This window comes from Fundulus heteroclitus, unplaced genomic scaffold (genome assembly GCF_011125445.2).
Source record: "Fundulus heteroclitus isolate FHET01 unplaced genomic scaffold, MU-UCD_Fhet_4.1 scaffold_99, whole genome shotgun sequence".
NCBI classification, from domain to species: domain Eukaryota; kingdom Metazoa; phylum Chordata; class Actinopteri; order Cyprinodontiformes; family Fundulidae; genus Fundulus; species Fundulus heteroclitus.
The window spans coordinates 875,073-892,705 of record NW_023397461.1 but is presented as its reverse complement, the minus strand read 5'-3'; the positions used below and the strand labels follow the sequence as shown (position 1 = coordinate 892,705).

The following is a 17,633-nucleotide window of genomic DNA, read 5'->3' as shown; positions in this document are numbered from 1 at the left end:
CCAGGGGCCACATGGAGCACCTGTACCCGGGGATGGTGCCCCCTTGCCCGCATGGAGGTGGGCTGAGCACCCCCTTGGACCTCCAGAGGACCAGGACATTGATAATTGTTTTCCAGCTTCTGTACATACTCTTGATGGCCATGGTGATTAGAGACACCGCCCCCCAACTGCGGGGCCGGGGTTCGATACCACCCTTGGCTGTCAAGGTTTCAGCTGAGTATACCTGTCTCATCAGACACATAACAAGGATACGTCCCATTGCATCACGTGACCCCTGTAGTCGAGTGGTTAGTGCTCCCGACTCTCATGTGGGAGAACAGGGTTCGACTCCTGGAGCTGACAACAATTTTCCCTTTTCAATATATGGACAGTCGAAGATAAAATTACTATGAGCCATTGTATCAGCATGGTTCCCCAGCAGCCAAGCGGTTAAGGTTCCTGGCTGGAGATGGAAGTGGATCTGGTTCGAGTCCCAGATGGGTCTTCCTTGCAGTAAGAGCGTTGACTACTAGACTACTGGAACCATTTTATTTATTAATAGGGTTATTGCCATTTAGGATCACCATCCAATGACCTCCAGTGGCAGGCCGCCCCTCCCCCTCACACACACTCCCAATAGACAGCAGCACTCATAGAAAATAGCATGAAGACCCATTGCCATTTAGGATCACCAGCCAACGACCCCCTAGTGACAGGCCACCCCTCCCCCACACACGGCCAATGGACCAGCAGCAGTCATAGACTTAGACAATAGCATGAAGACCCATTGCCATTTAGGATCACCAGCCAACGACCCCTGGTGGCAGGCCACCACTCCCCCACACACACACTCCCATTTGACCAGCAGCACTCAAACTTAGGTTAAGGCCCATTGCATCACGTGACTGCAGTAGTCGAGTGGTTAATGCTCCAGCATCTCATGTGGGAGAACAGGGTTCGACTCCTGGAGTTGACAACACTTTTCCCTGTTTAGTATGTGGACAGTCCAAGATATAATTACTATGAGCCATTGTATCACCATGGTTCCGGTAGCCTAGTGGTCTGTGCCCCGGCGTGTGCCCCCAGCGACCGGGGTACGATTCCGGCCTATCGGAACCTTTTTTTTTTTTTTGTCCTTAGTTAATTTAATCCTCTGGAGAACCAGGAGAGCCCCTGAATTTAGACTGGAATCCCCACAGTGGACTGGAATCGATGATATAAGGACTATGAGCCATTGTATTAGTGGTGGTTCCGGCAGTCGAGCGGTTCAGGTTCTTGGCTTGAGGTGGACGCAGATCTGGTTCGAGTCTCTACCAAACAGGTACTGCTCTTCCCTGCAGTAAGAACGTTGACTACTAGACTACTGGAACCATTTTATTTATTTTTTCTGGGGGAAAAAATATAGATCATAACCTGCCTTTGGACGCTGCAGCCCCAGAGAACCAGGAGGGAATCGATGATATAAGGACTATGAGCCATTGTATTAGTGGTGGTTCAGGCAGTCGAGCGGTTAAGGTTCCCGACTTGAGCTGGATGCTGATCTGGCTCGGGTCACGTCCTAACAGGTACTGGTCTTTCCTGAAGTAAGAACGTTGACTACTAGACTACTGGAACCATTTTATTTATTTATTTTTTCGCCAATGCCTGTCCCTGTTGGCGAAGTGGTCGAGGCAAACGACTCCCAAGCGGGAGATCCGGGTTCGATTCCCGATCCAGTCCAGCATTGGATGTCCTTCTAAGGACATCTTTTGCCACATCGGTGGCTATTTTTGTATTTTTATTTATGAATTGGATGGGCAAAAGGTGTATTGAGGTTTATGGCTCCGGTAGTCTAGTGCTCCTTATGGATGCACGGATGCAAGCCGAACCAGGGCACCACATGGGCCTTTCCTACCCAGGAAATGTGCACCCTAGGCCCGCAGGAACTTCTATGGAGAAGCCCCTGGTTCTCTAGAACCAACATCCATAACTGGACCCCCCCATCCCTCCCCCAAACACAACCCCAAGGGACCACCAGCACTTAAACACTTGGAAAATAGCATGAAGACCCATTGCCATTTAGGAACACCAACCAACGACCTCCAGTGGCAGGCCGCCCCTCCCCCACACACTCCCAATGGACCACCAGCACTCATAGACTTAGAAAATATCATGAAGACCCATTGCCATTTAGGAACACCAGCCAACAACCTCCAGTGGCAGGCCGCCCCTCCCCCACACACTCCCAATGGACCACCAGCACTCATAGACTTAGAAAATAGCATGAAGACCCATTGCCATTTAGGAACACCAGCCAACGACCTCCAGTGGCAGGCCGCCCCTCCCCCCACACCCCCCCAATGGACCAGCAGCCCTCATAGACTTAGAAAATAGCATTAATATGCACATGATACCCACGTGACACACAATAATCCCTTGTGGTATGTTTAACATGCCATAATACCAAAGTGGCACACAATAGTCCCTTGTGGCATGACCGGTTTTCACTAAGACCCTTAACTAAATTTGGTTGAGTCCATGATACGATTGACACATGTGTCAATCTGTATCATGGTCTCAACTTAAACACTAGGCCATTGCCAATTAGGATCACCGGCCAATGACCTCCAGTGGCCGGCCGCCCCTCCCCCACACACTCCCAATGGACCACCAGCACTCATAGACTTAGAAAACAGCATGAAGACCCATTGCCATTTAGGAACACCAACCAACGACCTCCAGTGGCAGGCCGCCCCTCCCCCACACACTCCCAATGGACCACCAGCACTCATAGACTTAGAAAATAGCATGAATGCCCATTGCCAATTAGGATCACCAGCCAATGACCCCTCGTTGCAAGCCGCCCCTCCCCCACACACACTCCCAATGGACCACCAGCACTCATAGACTTAGAAAATAGCATGAAGACCCATTGCCATTTAGGATCACCATCCAATGACCTCCACTGGCAGGGCGCCCCTCCCCCACACACTCAATGGACCATCAGAACTCTATCACTTAGAAACTACAATTCAAATGGACATGATACCTAGTTGACACTCAATAATCCCTTGTGACATGCTTAACATGTACATAATAGCCGAATGGCAAACAATAATCCCTTGTGGCATGCCGCCCCTCCCCCACAAATGGACCATCAGAACTCTAACACTTAGAAAATGGACATAATACCTAGTTGACACACAATAATCCCTTGTGACATGCTTAACATGTACATAATAGCCAAATGGCAAACAATAATCCCTTGTGGCATGCCGCCCCTCCCCCACAAATGGACCATCAGAACTCTAACACTTAGAAAATGGACATAATACCTAGTTGACACACAATAATCCCTTGTGGCATGCTTAACATATACATAATAGCCAAATGGCATACAATAGTCCCTTGTGGCATGCTCTCTGAAAACAAGGGCACTTTTTAACTTGTGATACAGTATCGCCATCTAGTGGATTTTGCCTATCATTGCAGTTTTACCGAAATGGCGTTAGGGGTTCCCGCATGGCTGTATTCAAAATGATACCGAAAAGGCCCATGCGGCTCTCCCCGCCACATAGGAACATTGACTGGCATGGCAGCATCAAAATGAATGGAAACGCTCTGCCACTTCGGAAACTCACCCTAACCCTAACCCTAACCCTAACCCTAACCCTTCCTCTCTTGCTATTGGGTCCATGTGTAAGCGTGAGACCATCGGAGGGCTCGGGTTTGTGGCGCTCAACGCTCGCAGCATGTGCACCGTTACCTGGTACTTCAAATCGGTTATCACCTGGGCTTTCCTCTCCCCCTCCATCTCCGGGTGAGCTTGAGCAATATGCCTGTCCAGCCTTGTGCTAGCATAACTGCAGCCCTCCACTGGACAGGGCATTTTTCTAATATTGACCCTCCCACTACTGTACTTGATCAATATTTCTCGCTCTTTTGAATTTTTAATGCCATGACTATTTCTTAGGTGCCTGCCTATATAGGTAAATTCAGAACGGCAGAGTGGGCAACAAACACTATGCTTTGGGGGCGCCATGTTGATATGAGAATCTGAAAAATAAGATAAGATAACACGAGCTGTGTTAATATCTCAAAGCCAGGTACAGAGCCCCATTTCCCAGCGTGATGCATAAGAGCTTCACAACTTACCGTGTGAACAGTGGAGGGGAAAGAAGTCCGCTCCAGTCCTGGGCTGTTAAGTACTGCTCCTCAGTCATTCGTTGATTGGCATGTTAGGTACCCACAGCTGCCTTCTGCTCATGCAATCAAGAGTGCAGCAAGTGGCTGCAGGTGTACCAAGTAAAGCCTCCTGAGAACCAGGGGAAACACTGAGTCTCCACATCAGACCCTGCACCCACCCCTGCTACCAGCAACCAAGCCCGGGCACCAGCGCACTCACACACACCCATGGACCATGGAGCGCCAACCTCCATAGACTTCACATCCAGCCTAATCCTACACCAAAATGTCAAAATCCGCTCTCCCTGATATTTTGCTGCAATGCTTGACAATCCATGGGATTTAAGATGTGATATTTGGGTAAAAGGGGCCAAATCGCCTAACCCAAACCCCAACCCAAACCCTAACCCATCCTGTCCAGCTTCCACCATCATCTCCCGTGCCCTCCCAAATGACAGAGGTGCAGGAAAGCTCTTTTTGGTGCTTAAGTCGTCACAAAACCCCTCCAGGTTGATGCTCCCACAAAGACGACCAGGTGCTTGTTCAGCTTTTAGGGCCGCAAAGGGTATGTCAACATTTCTCCGGAAGATGTCGCAGAGCAAGAGGTGCACAACCCTTACGCCAAGAACAGCAGGAGTAGCATCTAGAGCCTGGCAGACCGGGAAAATGCGTTCCAAACGCTTTGTTTGGAGCTCATTTCTAGTCCAGTGATGTAACGGCGGCGGGACTTCGCCAGCACTTGCAGCTGAGTAAGGGGCCAACCCGATAAAACCTCTGGTGTGAGTGAGGCTGTTGGGGTTAACGGTGTTGGTCCCCAGGCTGACACTCAACTGGAAGTCTGATGCTGACAGAGGATGCCCATAGAAAAGCTCCTCCAGGGCAAGCTCGAACTGAAATGCCCTCCAACATGCATCATACCTGGCCACTCCCTCATTTGTTTCAAAGATGCTTCGCAGCTCCGTCACAAAGTAGCTAAGCACCTGGCGCAGGGTCCAGATAAGGCCGTTTTCTACAGCCCAGTCTTGAAACGGGACAACCAATGGGTTCTCCAACAGTAACATCGTCAATGCCTGATGACAGAAGAAGGTCTTGGGATTGATCTTGTCGGGTATGTCACCCTCAAATCTGCGGACTTGTTCGATCCGAAGTCCAAGCTGCAAGAGTATCTTCTCCTTTAAATCATCCATGTGCCCAATGTACTGCCACGCCCTGGACATCAGTGCCCGCTGGAATTGAGGGTGTGACATACGGCACGTAACCAATGCACCACTGACTGGATGCCGAAATGGCATTTGCACATGGATGTGTGGGGAGTCCACATAGAACTGAATAAAGTTCAACTTACCATCAACACAAAGGACATCCTGCAAACTTTGATGCAAGCTGAGCGGCAAGTGGTCAAGATTTGACTGGTAATTGGTGGCCTCATGGATCCCCAAGATGGAGTAAAGTGATCCACGAGGGCCTACCAAGTCCTGCAGAGCAAACCTGGAGAACAGGAGATGGATGTCTTGGTCTCGGGCTGCTATCTTGCAAGCCGTGTGGACTGAGAGACTGGCAACACCTGAGGGAGCTACCAGGCCTGTGATGTCAATAGGCTCCTCATCCTTCTGCCCGAACATGGTCAAATAGAGAGCAGGCTTCAGGAGGTGGCTCTCACCGACATTCTTCATAGCACGATCAAGAAGAGAGAGGATAAAAGACAGGTCCTTCTTGAGGACATGATATCGAGCGGTGTTCGACGATATTTGCTTCTGCAGGGACGGCCTCCTTTTATCCTCTCCCTTGTCCCCCTTCAGCTCCTTCTGGAACTCATGCACAATGGTATTGAACATCTCACAAGCATAAGTACCAAAAAGGGACTTCTTTGAGAGACGTGTGTCTAGGTCGCTCAAGCTGGTGGGTGTGAAAATAATGGACAGGTGGTAACCACCATCCACATATGCAATAGTGTACCCACAGCTGTTTCGTAGAGCACTCAAGCCCAGTGGGGTACACTGTGTCAGATCCACATGCTTTTTCAGGAATATATAACTATCCTGAAGCATGTTGGCATGACAACGAGGCAGCATCAGATAGTGGAGGGGAGCTAAAAGCGCTGTGGCATGTTTTAGCTCCACCACCAGTCCATCAATATCAAAACTGAATGTAAGATCACGTTCAGGTTCGCTAATGTAACTAGAATGGAAAGCCATGCGGATATCAGCTCCCAGAAAGTCTGACAACTTAGCATACTGTGAAACAGTCTCACTAAGTGTCTGTGAATTCAGGGATCCAACCTCATTAATGTCAGACTGGGGGTCTTCCATGGTTTGCATAGCTTGGCTGTCAGATCGAAAATGACACAAGTAACTGTGAATCTACTTATATAGCAAAGTGCAAAAACATTAATTGCACATTACACAAACTAATGTAATGTCTTCAAAACTAAAATAGAGTTTACATATCAATGTTTTTTTTACAAATTGCTGTTTGCACATCTCTATATGTCCCCCATGTATTCAACATGGCAGCCATGTCCAATGTGTACCCCATGTCCACATCACCAAGTACCAAGTACGTGTGTGTACATGTGTGTGTGTATGTGTGTGCGTGTGTATGTGTGTATGTGTCTGCATGTGTGTGTGTGTGTGCGTGTGTATGTGTCTGCATGTGTGTGTGTGTGTGCGTGTGTATGTGTCTGCATGTGTGTGTGTGCGTGCGTGTGTGTATGTGTCTGCATGTGTGTGTGTATGTGTGTGTGTGCGTGTGTGTATATGTGTGCGTGTGTGTATAAGTGTGTGTGTGCGCGTGTGTGTGTATGTGTGTATGTGTCTGCATGTGTGTATATGTGTGCGTGCGTGTGCGTGTGTGTGTGCGTGTGTGTATATGTTTGCGTGTGTGTGTGCGTGTGTGTATATGTGTGCGTGCGTGAGTGTGCGCCTGTGTGTGCGTGTGTGTATGTGTGCGTGTGTGTGTGCGTGTGTATATGTAGCGTGTGTGTGCGTGTGTGTGCGTGCGTGAGTGTGTGCGTGTGTGTATGCGTGCATGTGTGCGCGTGCACGTGTGTGCGTGTGCACGTGCGTGCGTACACGTGTGCTCGTACACGTGTGCGCGTACACATGTATGCGTACAGGCGTGCTCGTGCACGTGTGCTCGTGCACGTGTGCTCGTGCACGTGTGTGCGCGTACACGTGTATGCGTACACGCGTGCTCGTGCACGTGTGCTCGTTCACGTGTGTCCACAAGCATGTATAAATACACCACAGCAATTTTTGGGGTTTTGGGAAACTCCATGAACCATTACATATAAGGTGCACGTGTGTGCATACACGTGTGCTCGTACACATGTGCTCGTGCACGTGTGTGCGTGTACGCGTACACGTGTGCTCGTGCACGTGTGCTCGTGCACGTGTGCTCGCGCACGTGTGTGCGCGTACACGTGTATGCGTACACGTGTGCTCGTGCACGTGCACGTGTGCTCGTGTGCGCGTACACGTGTGTGCGTGCACGTGTGCTCGTGCACGTGTGTGCGCGTCCACGTGTGCGCGTGTGCTCGTGCACGTGTGTGCGCGTACACGTGTGCTTGTGCACGTGTGCGCATGAATGTATAAATACACCAAAGCGACTCCATGAACCCAAATGTCCCACATGTTCCCAAATGTCACAAATGCTCCCAAATGTCACAGATGTTCCCAAATGTCACAGATGTTCCCAAGTGTCCCACATGTTCCCAAATGTCATAAATGCTCCCAAATGTCACAGATGTTCCAAGTGTCACAGATGTTCTCAAGTGTCACAGATGTTCCCAAATGTCACACATGTTCTCAAGTGTCACAGATGTTCCCAAATGTCACAAATGTTCCTAAATGTCCCATATGTCCAGGTTGTGTTTGATTACACATCAAGTCCATGAACCCAGACAAATGACATGTCTATGGACTAAGGAGGACACCCTGAGCAAGGAAAACCAACTCCCAGCTCGATGCGACACTTCTAGTGACACTATAGTCTCACATTTCATGTCACCCAGGACCTATTCCAAACGACTCAGGACACTCCAAAACACACCCTGGTAAGGTTCCCCTAGGGACAGCCCACCACAACACTTAAAGCAATTTTTGGTGTTTTGGTCAACTCAATGAACCATGGCAAATGAGGTGTCTGCGGACTCAGGGGGACGCCCTGAGCACGGGGAACCAACTCTCGTCTCGATACGACACTCCTACACTTTGGTCAAAAATGAATGGGAGTCTATGGCAGCTATAGGAAGGGGAGGGGCTAGGACCACCAAACTTGGTGAGAAGGTGGGTCACCCACAGAGGCCCCTCTGGGCCAAGTGTGGTCATCTTGCTTTATACTTTTTGAGTTATTGAGCTTGTCCGAACTTTTCAGATGAATGGGAGTCAATGGCAGCTATGTCAAGGGAAGGAGCCACATCCACCAAACTTGGAGGGTTTGTGGGTCCCCTCAGACACACTCTCTGGGCCAAGTATGGTCCCCCTACCTCTTGTACTTTTGGAGTTATTGAGCTTGTCCGAACGACTTTTCTGGTTTTCATCCCTAACCCCCAACCCCAACCCTAACCCAATACAACCCATTTGATAGCCTCCTGTCACCCAGTGAACCCTAGCGACATTCTCAAAAACGTAAGGTAAGGCTGCCATCCAGTGGCCAATGCTCGGTATTACACCTGCTCCTTCAGGTCTTCCATGAGCCCTAGTGGCCCATTCAAATTAATAGCGAAATGGCTGTGCATGCTTTCCCTGGATTTAGGGAGCATGCTCTGCCATGCCATCGTATAATGCATGGGACACTATGGACAGGGGGGACGAATCCTCTAACCCTAGCCCACCCAAGCCTGGTTCCAGCGGCCAGGCCAGGGCACGCTCTCACACAAGCCCGGGCCCTGGCTCAGCCTCATCCAGAACCTGCATCTCCAGGCAAACCCGGGGAACCCACTCTTAAACCCCCTTCACGAACAAAACCCAAGTGGCGCGCCCGCAAAGCCTCCGCGCCCCTGGTACGGCTGAAAAGCCTGACACTTCTCCCCTCTGGCCAGCAGGTGGAGCTGTTCTGGCCTACTCAGTCTATGCTGCAGGAAATCATATAAGCGTTCAGTAGTATCCCAGCAGCAGAGCCTCAACGCAACAGTTCCCTGCTTTGGCCAGCAGGGGAGACCTGGTGTTACTGCAGTTTCATGCACACACAGGCCTTTAATCAACGCTCGTGTTGGCCAGAGAAGGCCCAAAATCACCACAGATCATCTTCAGGGTGCCTCCAACGCATTCTGCGCCTTTGAAAGGGATCGCAGCTCTACATTTCGAGTCAGATTTTTTTCAAAGTGTGCACCTTCCCCTGGGCATTGGCGGGCGCTAGAGTGAGCCCACAATGCTGACATTGCTCTGAAAAATACTTTACTATGTGCTTCACTAGCTCACCCAGTTTCAAAAGCCTAGCTGGCTTGCTTTTTCTGGAGAAAAAAAGATAGATTATAGCTTAGCTACAATTAGAACCAAGGGGGGGGAGGCAATAGATTTCCCTGTTGGCAAAGTGGTCGAGGCAAATGACTCCTAAGTGGGAGATCCGGGTTTGATTCTCGCTATGCCTCACGATCCAGTCCAACATTGGATGTCCTTGTAAGTGTGGCAGGAGCAATACACTTAGTACTCTAACACTAGCACCATAGGGATCAACCAATGAATTGCGCCTGGGGGATATAAAGTGGAAAGCACTAAACCTAAGGCACACAGGTGCGGGATACATAAGAAGGGCCACAGACACTGATCCAGTTCACTTGTTTATTGAAATTTACAATCCAATAATAAAACTAATTAGTCCTTTTATTTCAGCAGTTTGTTAAAATGATTGCTTCTCAATATAAAACACTTGGCTAAAACACACACCAACAGGGGACCGAGGCCGTTCTGGGACGTGGACAACCAAGGAGGGGTTACACAAAACACAAAAAAACACCACCACTTACAGTGCACTGCAAAGTCAACTACCACCACCAGAGGGACCACCACCGCCACCAGGTTGGGCTCTCGGCCCCTGAAACCAGACAAACAATGATAAGAATAAATCTCAGGACACATGGACTTACAATAGCACAGTACAAAATGAATAAAATGTATTGCACTTATTCCCAGTAACCCGTCACAGATTACGTGTTGTAAAGGTCCACAAAAAAGGACGGCGCTCGCCCGATCAGGGCTCGCTGTATCTACGTGAGTAGTCCTTGGCCTCACGGTGGGTGAACAGTCTTTGTATAAATAGAGCAACCGACGGTGGTCAAGGAGCACCGACCAGAGCCGACACGATACGGCACTACGCCGTACTGTCCAGCGCCACGCGTAACCACGGCAACGGCACTAGCGGACGCGCTATCAGCACGCAAGTGATCCCGTATGCACCCAGACAGGACAAAACGGCAGCGTCTAGGTAGAAATAGTAGAGGAACGTTAGAATTACATTTTAAAAGTTCATGCACCAGCAACAGCCACTACTCACCATTCAAGGCACTAAAACATGCAAGCCATGCAGAGAGAAAAGCAGGGGAAACAATCACCGCAGCCTGGAACAGAATATATACACAACTAAACATCCCGTGATTGGCTCTAACAGCCAATCACGGGCCCGATCCCTCACCGTTAAGATGTGGAGTGCTCCTCGGTCCGCACAGGTCCGTACTATAATAAAGAGTAGTATTAGCGGACGGCTCTACAGTTTAGGTTGGAGACGTTGGGATCTCCTTACCTGTTGCGGGCTGCGGACAAACGCAGAAGTGAATGCCGGGGGGCAAGCCCTCGCGAGAAGTCGAACAGGGGAAACAGCAACCACAACAGTGCTTTTATGGCCCGACCGCGAGTGCAGGCAGCCAATAAGGACCCCGTCCCTTAAGTGGCCAAGCCTACATGGCGCATTACCACATCAGGACATCTTTTGTCACATCAGTGGCTATTTTTCATGAGTTGGATGGGCAATAGGTGAATTGAGGTGTATGGCTCCGGTAGTCCAGTGCTCCTTATGGATGCAAGGATGCAAGCAGAACCAGGGGGCCACATGGACCTTTTCTACCCAGGAAAGGAGCAGCCTCGGCCTGCAAGAACTTCCATGGAGCAGCCCCTGGTTATCCAGAACAAACATCCATGACTGGGCCTGAGTAGTGGATATTTTTTAAAAGAAAGTTAGAACCTAACAAGAAATCCATGTTGTTAGGTTCTAACTTTCTAACTTTACATAACACATATGTAAATATATGTTTTTGTATATTGTGTCAAAATACCTCTAAAATCGGTGGTGTGGTGAGCTCAACCATATTCTCTACCATTCACAAATTAAGAGATAATTTGGAAATTAAAGGTATTACATAAAAAAGATAACATAAAGAGCTCTTTAATTGTGTATTTAAATTGATTGTTTTCTTTTTATTAAACTGCATGTTTGACTGATTGTTTTTCTTTCTCACAAAGATCAAGCATTCATGTATTAAATGAGTGAAATGATGATTATTTTAGTGCAGTCCAAGTGTCAGACAGGCTAAGGAGAAAATAGTTTGTGGAAAAAGGAAGTAGCGCTTGGAAGGAGACTGCAGCTGCTGGCTACAGGAAATCTGCCGAGAAGAAAAGAGGAAGTGGAATCAGATGCTTTGGTTCAATGACCTGCTGCCTGGGGTCGGAGAAAGAGGAGCGAAAACTTTTGACTCGACCAGAGATCTGCATAGGGTGAAAAGTTTATGAGGTGATAAGGTACTGGGTGCAAGTGTTCGGTGGAGACGGGGGGGGGGGTTGAGGTTTGCAACCTCCCAACGGCTCTCTCAGCACATAAAAGAAGGGTGATTTGGGTACTCGTGGCTCAGATTCTCATCTCAGAAGACATGCAGCGTGGAGCAGAAGAGAAGAAGACCCAAGACGGAAGGACGATCGTGGAGCCAAAGGAAGAACACGGCGCCCGTGTCTCTGAGAACCGCCGAGACTGAGTCAGATTATCTATTTTTCGTGTTTTTCCACAATTCGGGGCCAACGATCTGCAAATCCTGTCAAGAAGAACTGCTGTGGTTTTGACCTGGTTGATGAGAAGATCCTAGATGTCCAGAAGATGCGAGTTGCACCCATGAGATGTCAGCTCTGCAGTTAGACCAACCTCTCAAGCCAAGGAGACGCACCTCAGGCACGGACATCAAGGCAGAGACTCAAGGCGTGAGTCTTTGTGAATGGGGCATCAACGGGACATCGGGTTTGCCATCGAGAGAAGGCACGTTGTTCGGCTGAACAACTCCTTATCCAGCAATCAAAGCCACTATAAGTTTCCATCTGAGGTTCGGGTCAGTTTGCTCCTCCAAATTTAAAATCCTCTCCTAAATATATTAGTAAGCAGCCTTAGATAAGAGATAGGATGTTGATTAAATATTCATTTGTAATATGTTAAATTGCTTAATGCTGTTTCTAATCCCCTGCTAAAGCATACTAATTAAAGAAGCATATAAAATTTTGTTCAAAGTTGTGGACATTCAATTTGTGAGTCAACATTTTCTGAGTTCTTCTATGATTGTAAAATAGTCATGGTGCATGGTTCTAGAAATATTTTGGAGGTCTTAAAAGGTTGCCTTTAGCCCAAACTATAAAACAACACCCTTAGGGACTTTTGAGTCTTTAAAAAATACTGATCGTGTAACAAGTGCTGATTTATAGGAGTAGGAGCCACCGTTAACTAGGGCGGTGGTCGGGGTACAGGTGGCCTCGGGCTACTAGGTTGCCTGACCTGTCCACTGCAGAAGGGTGTGGCCCTAGGACGAAGGTGGTTAGCTGGTCAGTCGTATCCTACTCATCTAGCTGAAAAGGTCTCACAGGAATTCTAAACAGGGTAATACTCGTTAGATTCAGAGGTCCTTAGAACCCCAGCTAGTTTGAGCTTTAACCCAAAATAGGAAGGATGTGGGGGAAGTGGGGTTTTAGTTCAAAGCCAAAAATCTGACAATTGTTATTTATTTAGCTCAGTGGTTGCATCCCGATCCACACTGCACTCCAGTAGAAGAAAAAAAGAAGAAGAAGAAGAGTCTTCAGGAAGTAGGTGGCGCCATCCTGTCAAGTACGGGGTCTCCTGGCACGTGGAAGGACCTCAGAGCACACAGCGGCAGCAGTAGCAGTAGTAGTAGGAACGACATCAGAATTGCTCCCTATTTCTGCTATTTCTACACAGTAAAAAATGGACCCAACAGCACCAAAGCCCAGCCATATACTTGCAAGAAGGGAAATAGGTAAGATGCTTTAGTACATGCAAAATGCATGCGCAAAAGGTTTTTACCTTAAGGGTATTATAGAATAGGCTAGCAACACACTTAGCCACAGATAGCATCTGCATTAACAGATATAATTTACAACCCACAATGGGTTTTGCAGGTAAAACACACCTTGATATATATATATATATATATATATATATATATATATATATATATATGTAGTCTCATTGTTATGAAGTATTTTTTCTTCTTATGTAATAACACATTTGTTTTACATAGATGTTTTTCACAATACTTTTTTTTAACGAGGTGATTGTTATTTTTAGTTCCTGAACACAGATTGTACCGATAGGTTGGTTAACTGTTAGTATTTCACTATTTGACATGCCAGAGGCCTCCAGTTTTGGTCCAGTTCAGATTGTGTCATGGTTCTGTCCCTCAGCCAAGGTCTGCAGTCCACGGTACCGCTGCGGAACTCCGCTCGGCAGAGGCAGCTTTAGTTGGGTGATTTCGGGGGAGCGGCTGTCAGATGGGCTCCCGGTCGCCATCAAGGTGATCTCCAGGGAGCTGGTCAAGGAGTGGGTCCAGCTGGTAAGTACGCTTCTTTCCTCCGGAAGCAGTCCGCTGCACAGGCGGCGGAACCACAGCTGCAGGGGGATGGGGATGATGTCATTGTCATTGGATTTCCCCGTAGTGATCTGCCCCAGTAGGAGAGTTATACAAACACCTGCAGACAATACACCAGGCCAAAGTTTTATCAGGGAAAGCACAGAAAAGCTGAAATGAGCTCGTTTGCTCGCCACATCACATCCTGCTGCTCTAGCTTCTTCTTTCTTTTGTTTTGATGATTTATGAATCAATGACTCAGTGCAACTCTTTCCCTGCAGCCTGGAGCAATAAGGCCTGTACCCTTGGAGATCGCTCTGTTGCAGCGACTCTCTGAACCTGAGGGTCAAAGCGGCGTGATCCGGATGCTAGACTGGTTAGAGGTGGAGGAGCTGGGCTTCCTATTGATCACGGAGCGGCCGGCCCAGTGCCAGGATCTCTTCGATTTTATCACAGAGCGAGGCGCGCTTCCTGAACGTCTCGCGCTCAGGTGTGCCTCTTGCAGCTACCGTGGTAACGTGTGCCTGTGGGTCCTCTGCCGGCCTCTTGTTAATGCCCCGTCTTTGCTCCGCCCCCTCAGGTTCTTCAGGCAAGTGGTCCAGACGCTGAGGTACGTGCACCTCCACGGCGTTGTGCACCGGGACGTTAAAGACGAGAACATTGTGGTAAACACGGAGACGATGGAGGTCAAGCTCATCGACTTTGGATCCGGGGCGCTGCTGAAAGACGGAAAGTGCGGAGCTCAGCCGAGGAACCCCACGACGACGGTGAAAGCGGAAGGGTTTCTGATGTTTTTTGCTCTGTGCAGGTACGCGAGTCTACAGTCCTCCAGAGTGGGTCCAGGGCCGGACCTACCATGCCATCCCGCTCACCGTCTGGTCGCTCGGCGTGCTGCTTTTCCACATGGTGTGTGGGAACAACCCTTTCGAGCCCGACCGGTAGATCGTCGAAGCCACGCCCCTGTTCACGTGTCCCCGCTCGGAAGGTGAGCACTGGACCCACCCCTGCAGACGCCCGCTTTATTGACTAGTGTTGACACGTGCTGACTCGGTTCGCTGGTGTCTCTCCTTTCGGCCCGAGGACCGGCCTTCTCTGGAGGCAATCCTCTCTCACCCCTGGATGAGCGGAGGGGAGAAAGAAGAGGAGGAGGAGGAGAAGAAAGAGCTCGAGGAGAAGAAAGAGCACGGGTCGCTACCCAGCTCGCCGCTGTGATCCCTGTCCGATCACAACCAGAGACTGACTTTTTCTATTTATTATTCTTTTTTACTGATTTAAAATTTGTCTTTTGATTTGTTCTATTAAAGAAAAAAACTTTGCCTGCAATGAGATTTTATTTATCATCAGTTTCTCGATGGTTCAGTGTTATGAAATTGCACCTGTTTGATTATGAAGATTATTATTATTATTAATTATTGTTAATATTTTTATTATTATTTATACCGGTGGTGAAGATTCTTATCCAGGTCATGGTCATTAAAAAAAATGGACTTCTTTCTTCGAAGACATCTTCAAACGTTGAAAATGTCTTCAAACCTTCGGGAAAAAGTCCAGTTGTTTTGCTATTTACACCGCATAGGTGTTATCGGTTGGTTAGACTTGTCCAGAAAACGTCCACCAAGAAGGACTGATTGAGAGGTACCAATGCTCAATTCACTATGCTAAGCTTGTCGTGTGGGGGAAACCCAAAACGCAATAAGGGTGAGATTTTCACAGAATGAACATTATATTTGACAGAAAAAGAAGAGTCAGACCTGGTTTGTGAAGCATTTTATTGTACATGGATGGAATGCTGTATTGTGCATTGGAAACCAACATACATACTTACCTTCTAATCGTACGGGGTATTTATGGCTGCTTACCTGTTACCTAGAGAAATTCAAAATACAATTCGAATGCAGCAAAACTACCATTGAACATATGCTATAAATAATTTTTATAAGATAAAACAAAACAATATAAACTTACAGTCAAGACAGTCTTTTCTTTTTTAATTAAATTCGGCAGCCATTTAAGTCGGAAGTCATCATTTGTTAACAAGGTTTGTACCTTGTTTGTAGGACATTTAGTAGACTTATCTTGATGTTATTCTTAATATGTAATGTTTATACGGTTTAATCCAGGTGTGTCTGGCTGTTGTTGGAGTGCTGTTCTGCAAAGGTTCATAGAGGAAGCATCAACCCACTCATCAAAATACAACACAGCTGGAACGGTGGAGGAGGAGAATGTGCCCTTCTTGAGGGGCGATTCGGTGATGCGGTCTGCTGTACGTCGCCGGTCTGACGTTTTATTGTGTGTTGTAATCGTCCGTCCGTCCGTCCGTCTTCTTCCGCTTATCCGGGGTCGGGTCGCGGGGGTAGCAGCTTCAGTAGGGAGGCCCAGACGTCCCTCTCCCCAGCCACTTGGGCCAGCTCCTCAGGAGGAATCCCAAGGCGTTCCCAGGCCAGCCGGGAGACATAGTCCCTCCAGCGTGTCCTGGGTCTTCCCCTGGGCCTCCTCCCGGTGGGACGTGCCCGGAACACCTCTCCAGGGAGGCGTCCAGGAGGCATCCTGACCAGATGCCCGAGCCACCTCAACTGGCTCCTCTGGACGTGGAGGAGCAGCGGCTCTACTCTGAGTCCTCCCCGGATGACTGAGCTCCTCACCCTATCTCTAAGGGAGAGCCCAGACACACTACGGAGAAAACTCATTTCAGCCGCTTGTATCCGGGATCTCGTTCTTTCGGTCACGACCCAAAGCTCGTGACCATAGATGAGGGTAGGAACGTAGATCGACCGGTAAATCGAGAGCTTCGCCTTTTGGCTCAGCTCTCTCTTCACCACAACGGATCGGTACAGCGCCCGCTTCACAGCAGACGCTGCACTAATCCGCCTGTCGATCTCCCGCTCCATCTTCTCCTCATTCGTGAACAAGACCCCAAGATACTTGAACTCCTCCACTAGGTGCAGCACATCCTCCCCAACCCGGAGAAGGCACTCTACCCTTTTCCGGTTCAAGACCATGGTCTCGGATTTGGAGGCACTGATTTTCATCCCGGCCGCTTCGCACTCGGCTGCGAACCGCTCCAGTGAGAGCTGTAGATCACGCCCTGATGAAGCCAATAGGACCACGTCATCCGCGAATAGCAGAGACACAATCCTAAGGCCACCAAAACGGATCCCCTCAACACCTTGGCTGCGCCTAGAAATTCTGTCCATAAAAGTTATGAACAGAATCGGTGACAAAGGGCAACCTTGGCGGAGTCCAACTCTCACCGGAAACGAGTCCGACTTACTGCCAGACTCTGACACCGGTCGTACAGAGACCTGACAGCCCTTATTAAAGGGTCCGGTACTCCATACTCCCGGAGTACCCCCCACAGGATCCCCCGGGGGACACGGTCGAATGCCTTCTCCAGATCCACAAAGCACATGTAGACTGGTTGGGCAAACTCCCATGCCCCCTCAAGAATCCTGCTGAGGGTATAGAGCTGGTCCAGTGTTCCACGGCCAGGACGAAAACCACACTGCTCTTCCTGAATCTGAGATTCGACTATCCGACGGACACTCCTTTCCAGAACCCCTGAATAGACCTTACCAGGGAGGCTTAAGAGTGTGATTCCTCTGTAGTTGGAACACACCCTCCGGTCCCCCTTTGTAAATAGGGGGACCACCACCCCAGTCTG

The 17,633-nt window shown here is 48.9% G+C and overlaps 1 protein-coding gene across 2 annotated transcripts; it reads left to right on the top strand.

Moving 5' to 3' along the window:
• The first annotated feature begins 13,145 nt into the window (after positions 1–13,145).
• On the top strand, positions 13,146–15,193 carry LOC105924242 (serine/threonine-protein kinase pim-2-like). Of its 2 annotated transcripts, XM_036135098.1 has the most exons (5): positions 13,148–13,381; positions 13,809–13,957; positions 14,254–14,462; positions 14,553–14,705; positions 14,781–15,192. In XM_036135098.1, the coding sequence occupies exons 1-5, from the start codon at positions 13,330–13,332 to the stop codon at positions 14,959–14,961; spliced, it is 744 nt and encodes a 247-aa protein (XP_035990991.1). In that variant the 5' UTR covers positions 13,148–13,329; the 3' UTR covers positions 14,962–15,192. The 2 variants fall into 2 exon arrangements, with proteins under 2 accessions (XP_035990990.1, XP_035990991.1); XM_036135097.1 differs by having other exon boundaries at positions 13,146–13,381; positions 14,553–15,193.
• Positions 15,194–17,633: the final 2,440 nt, after the last annotated feature.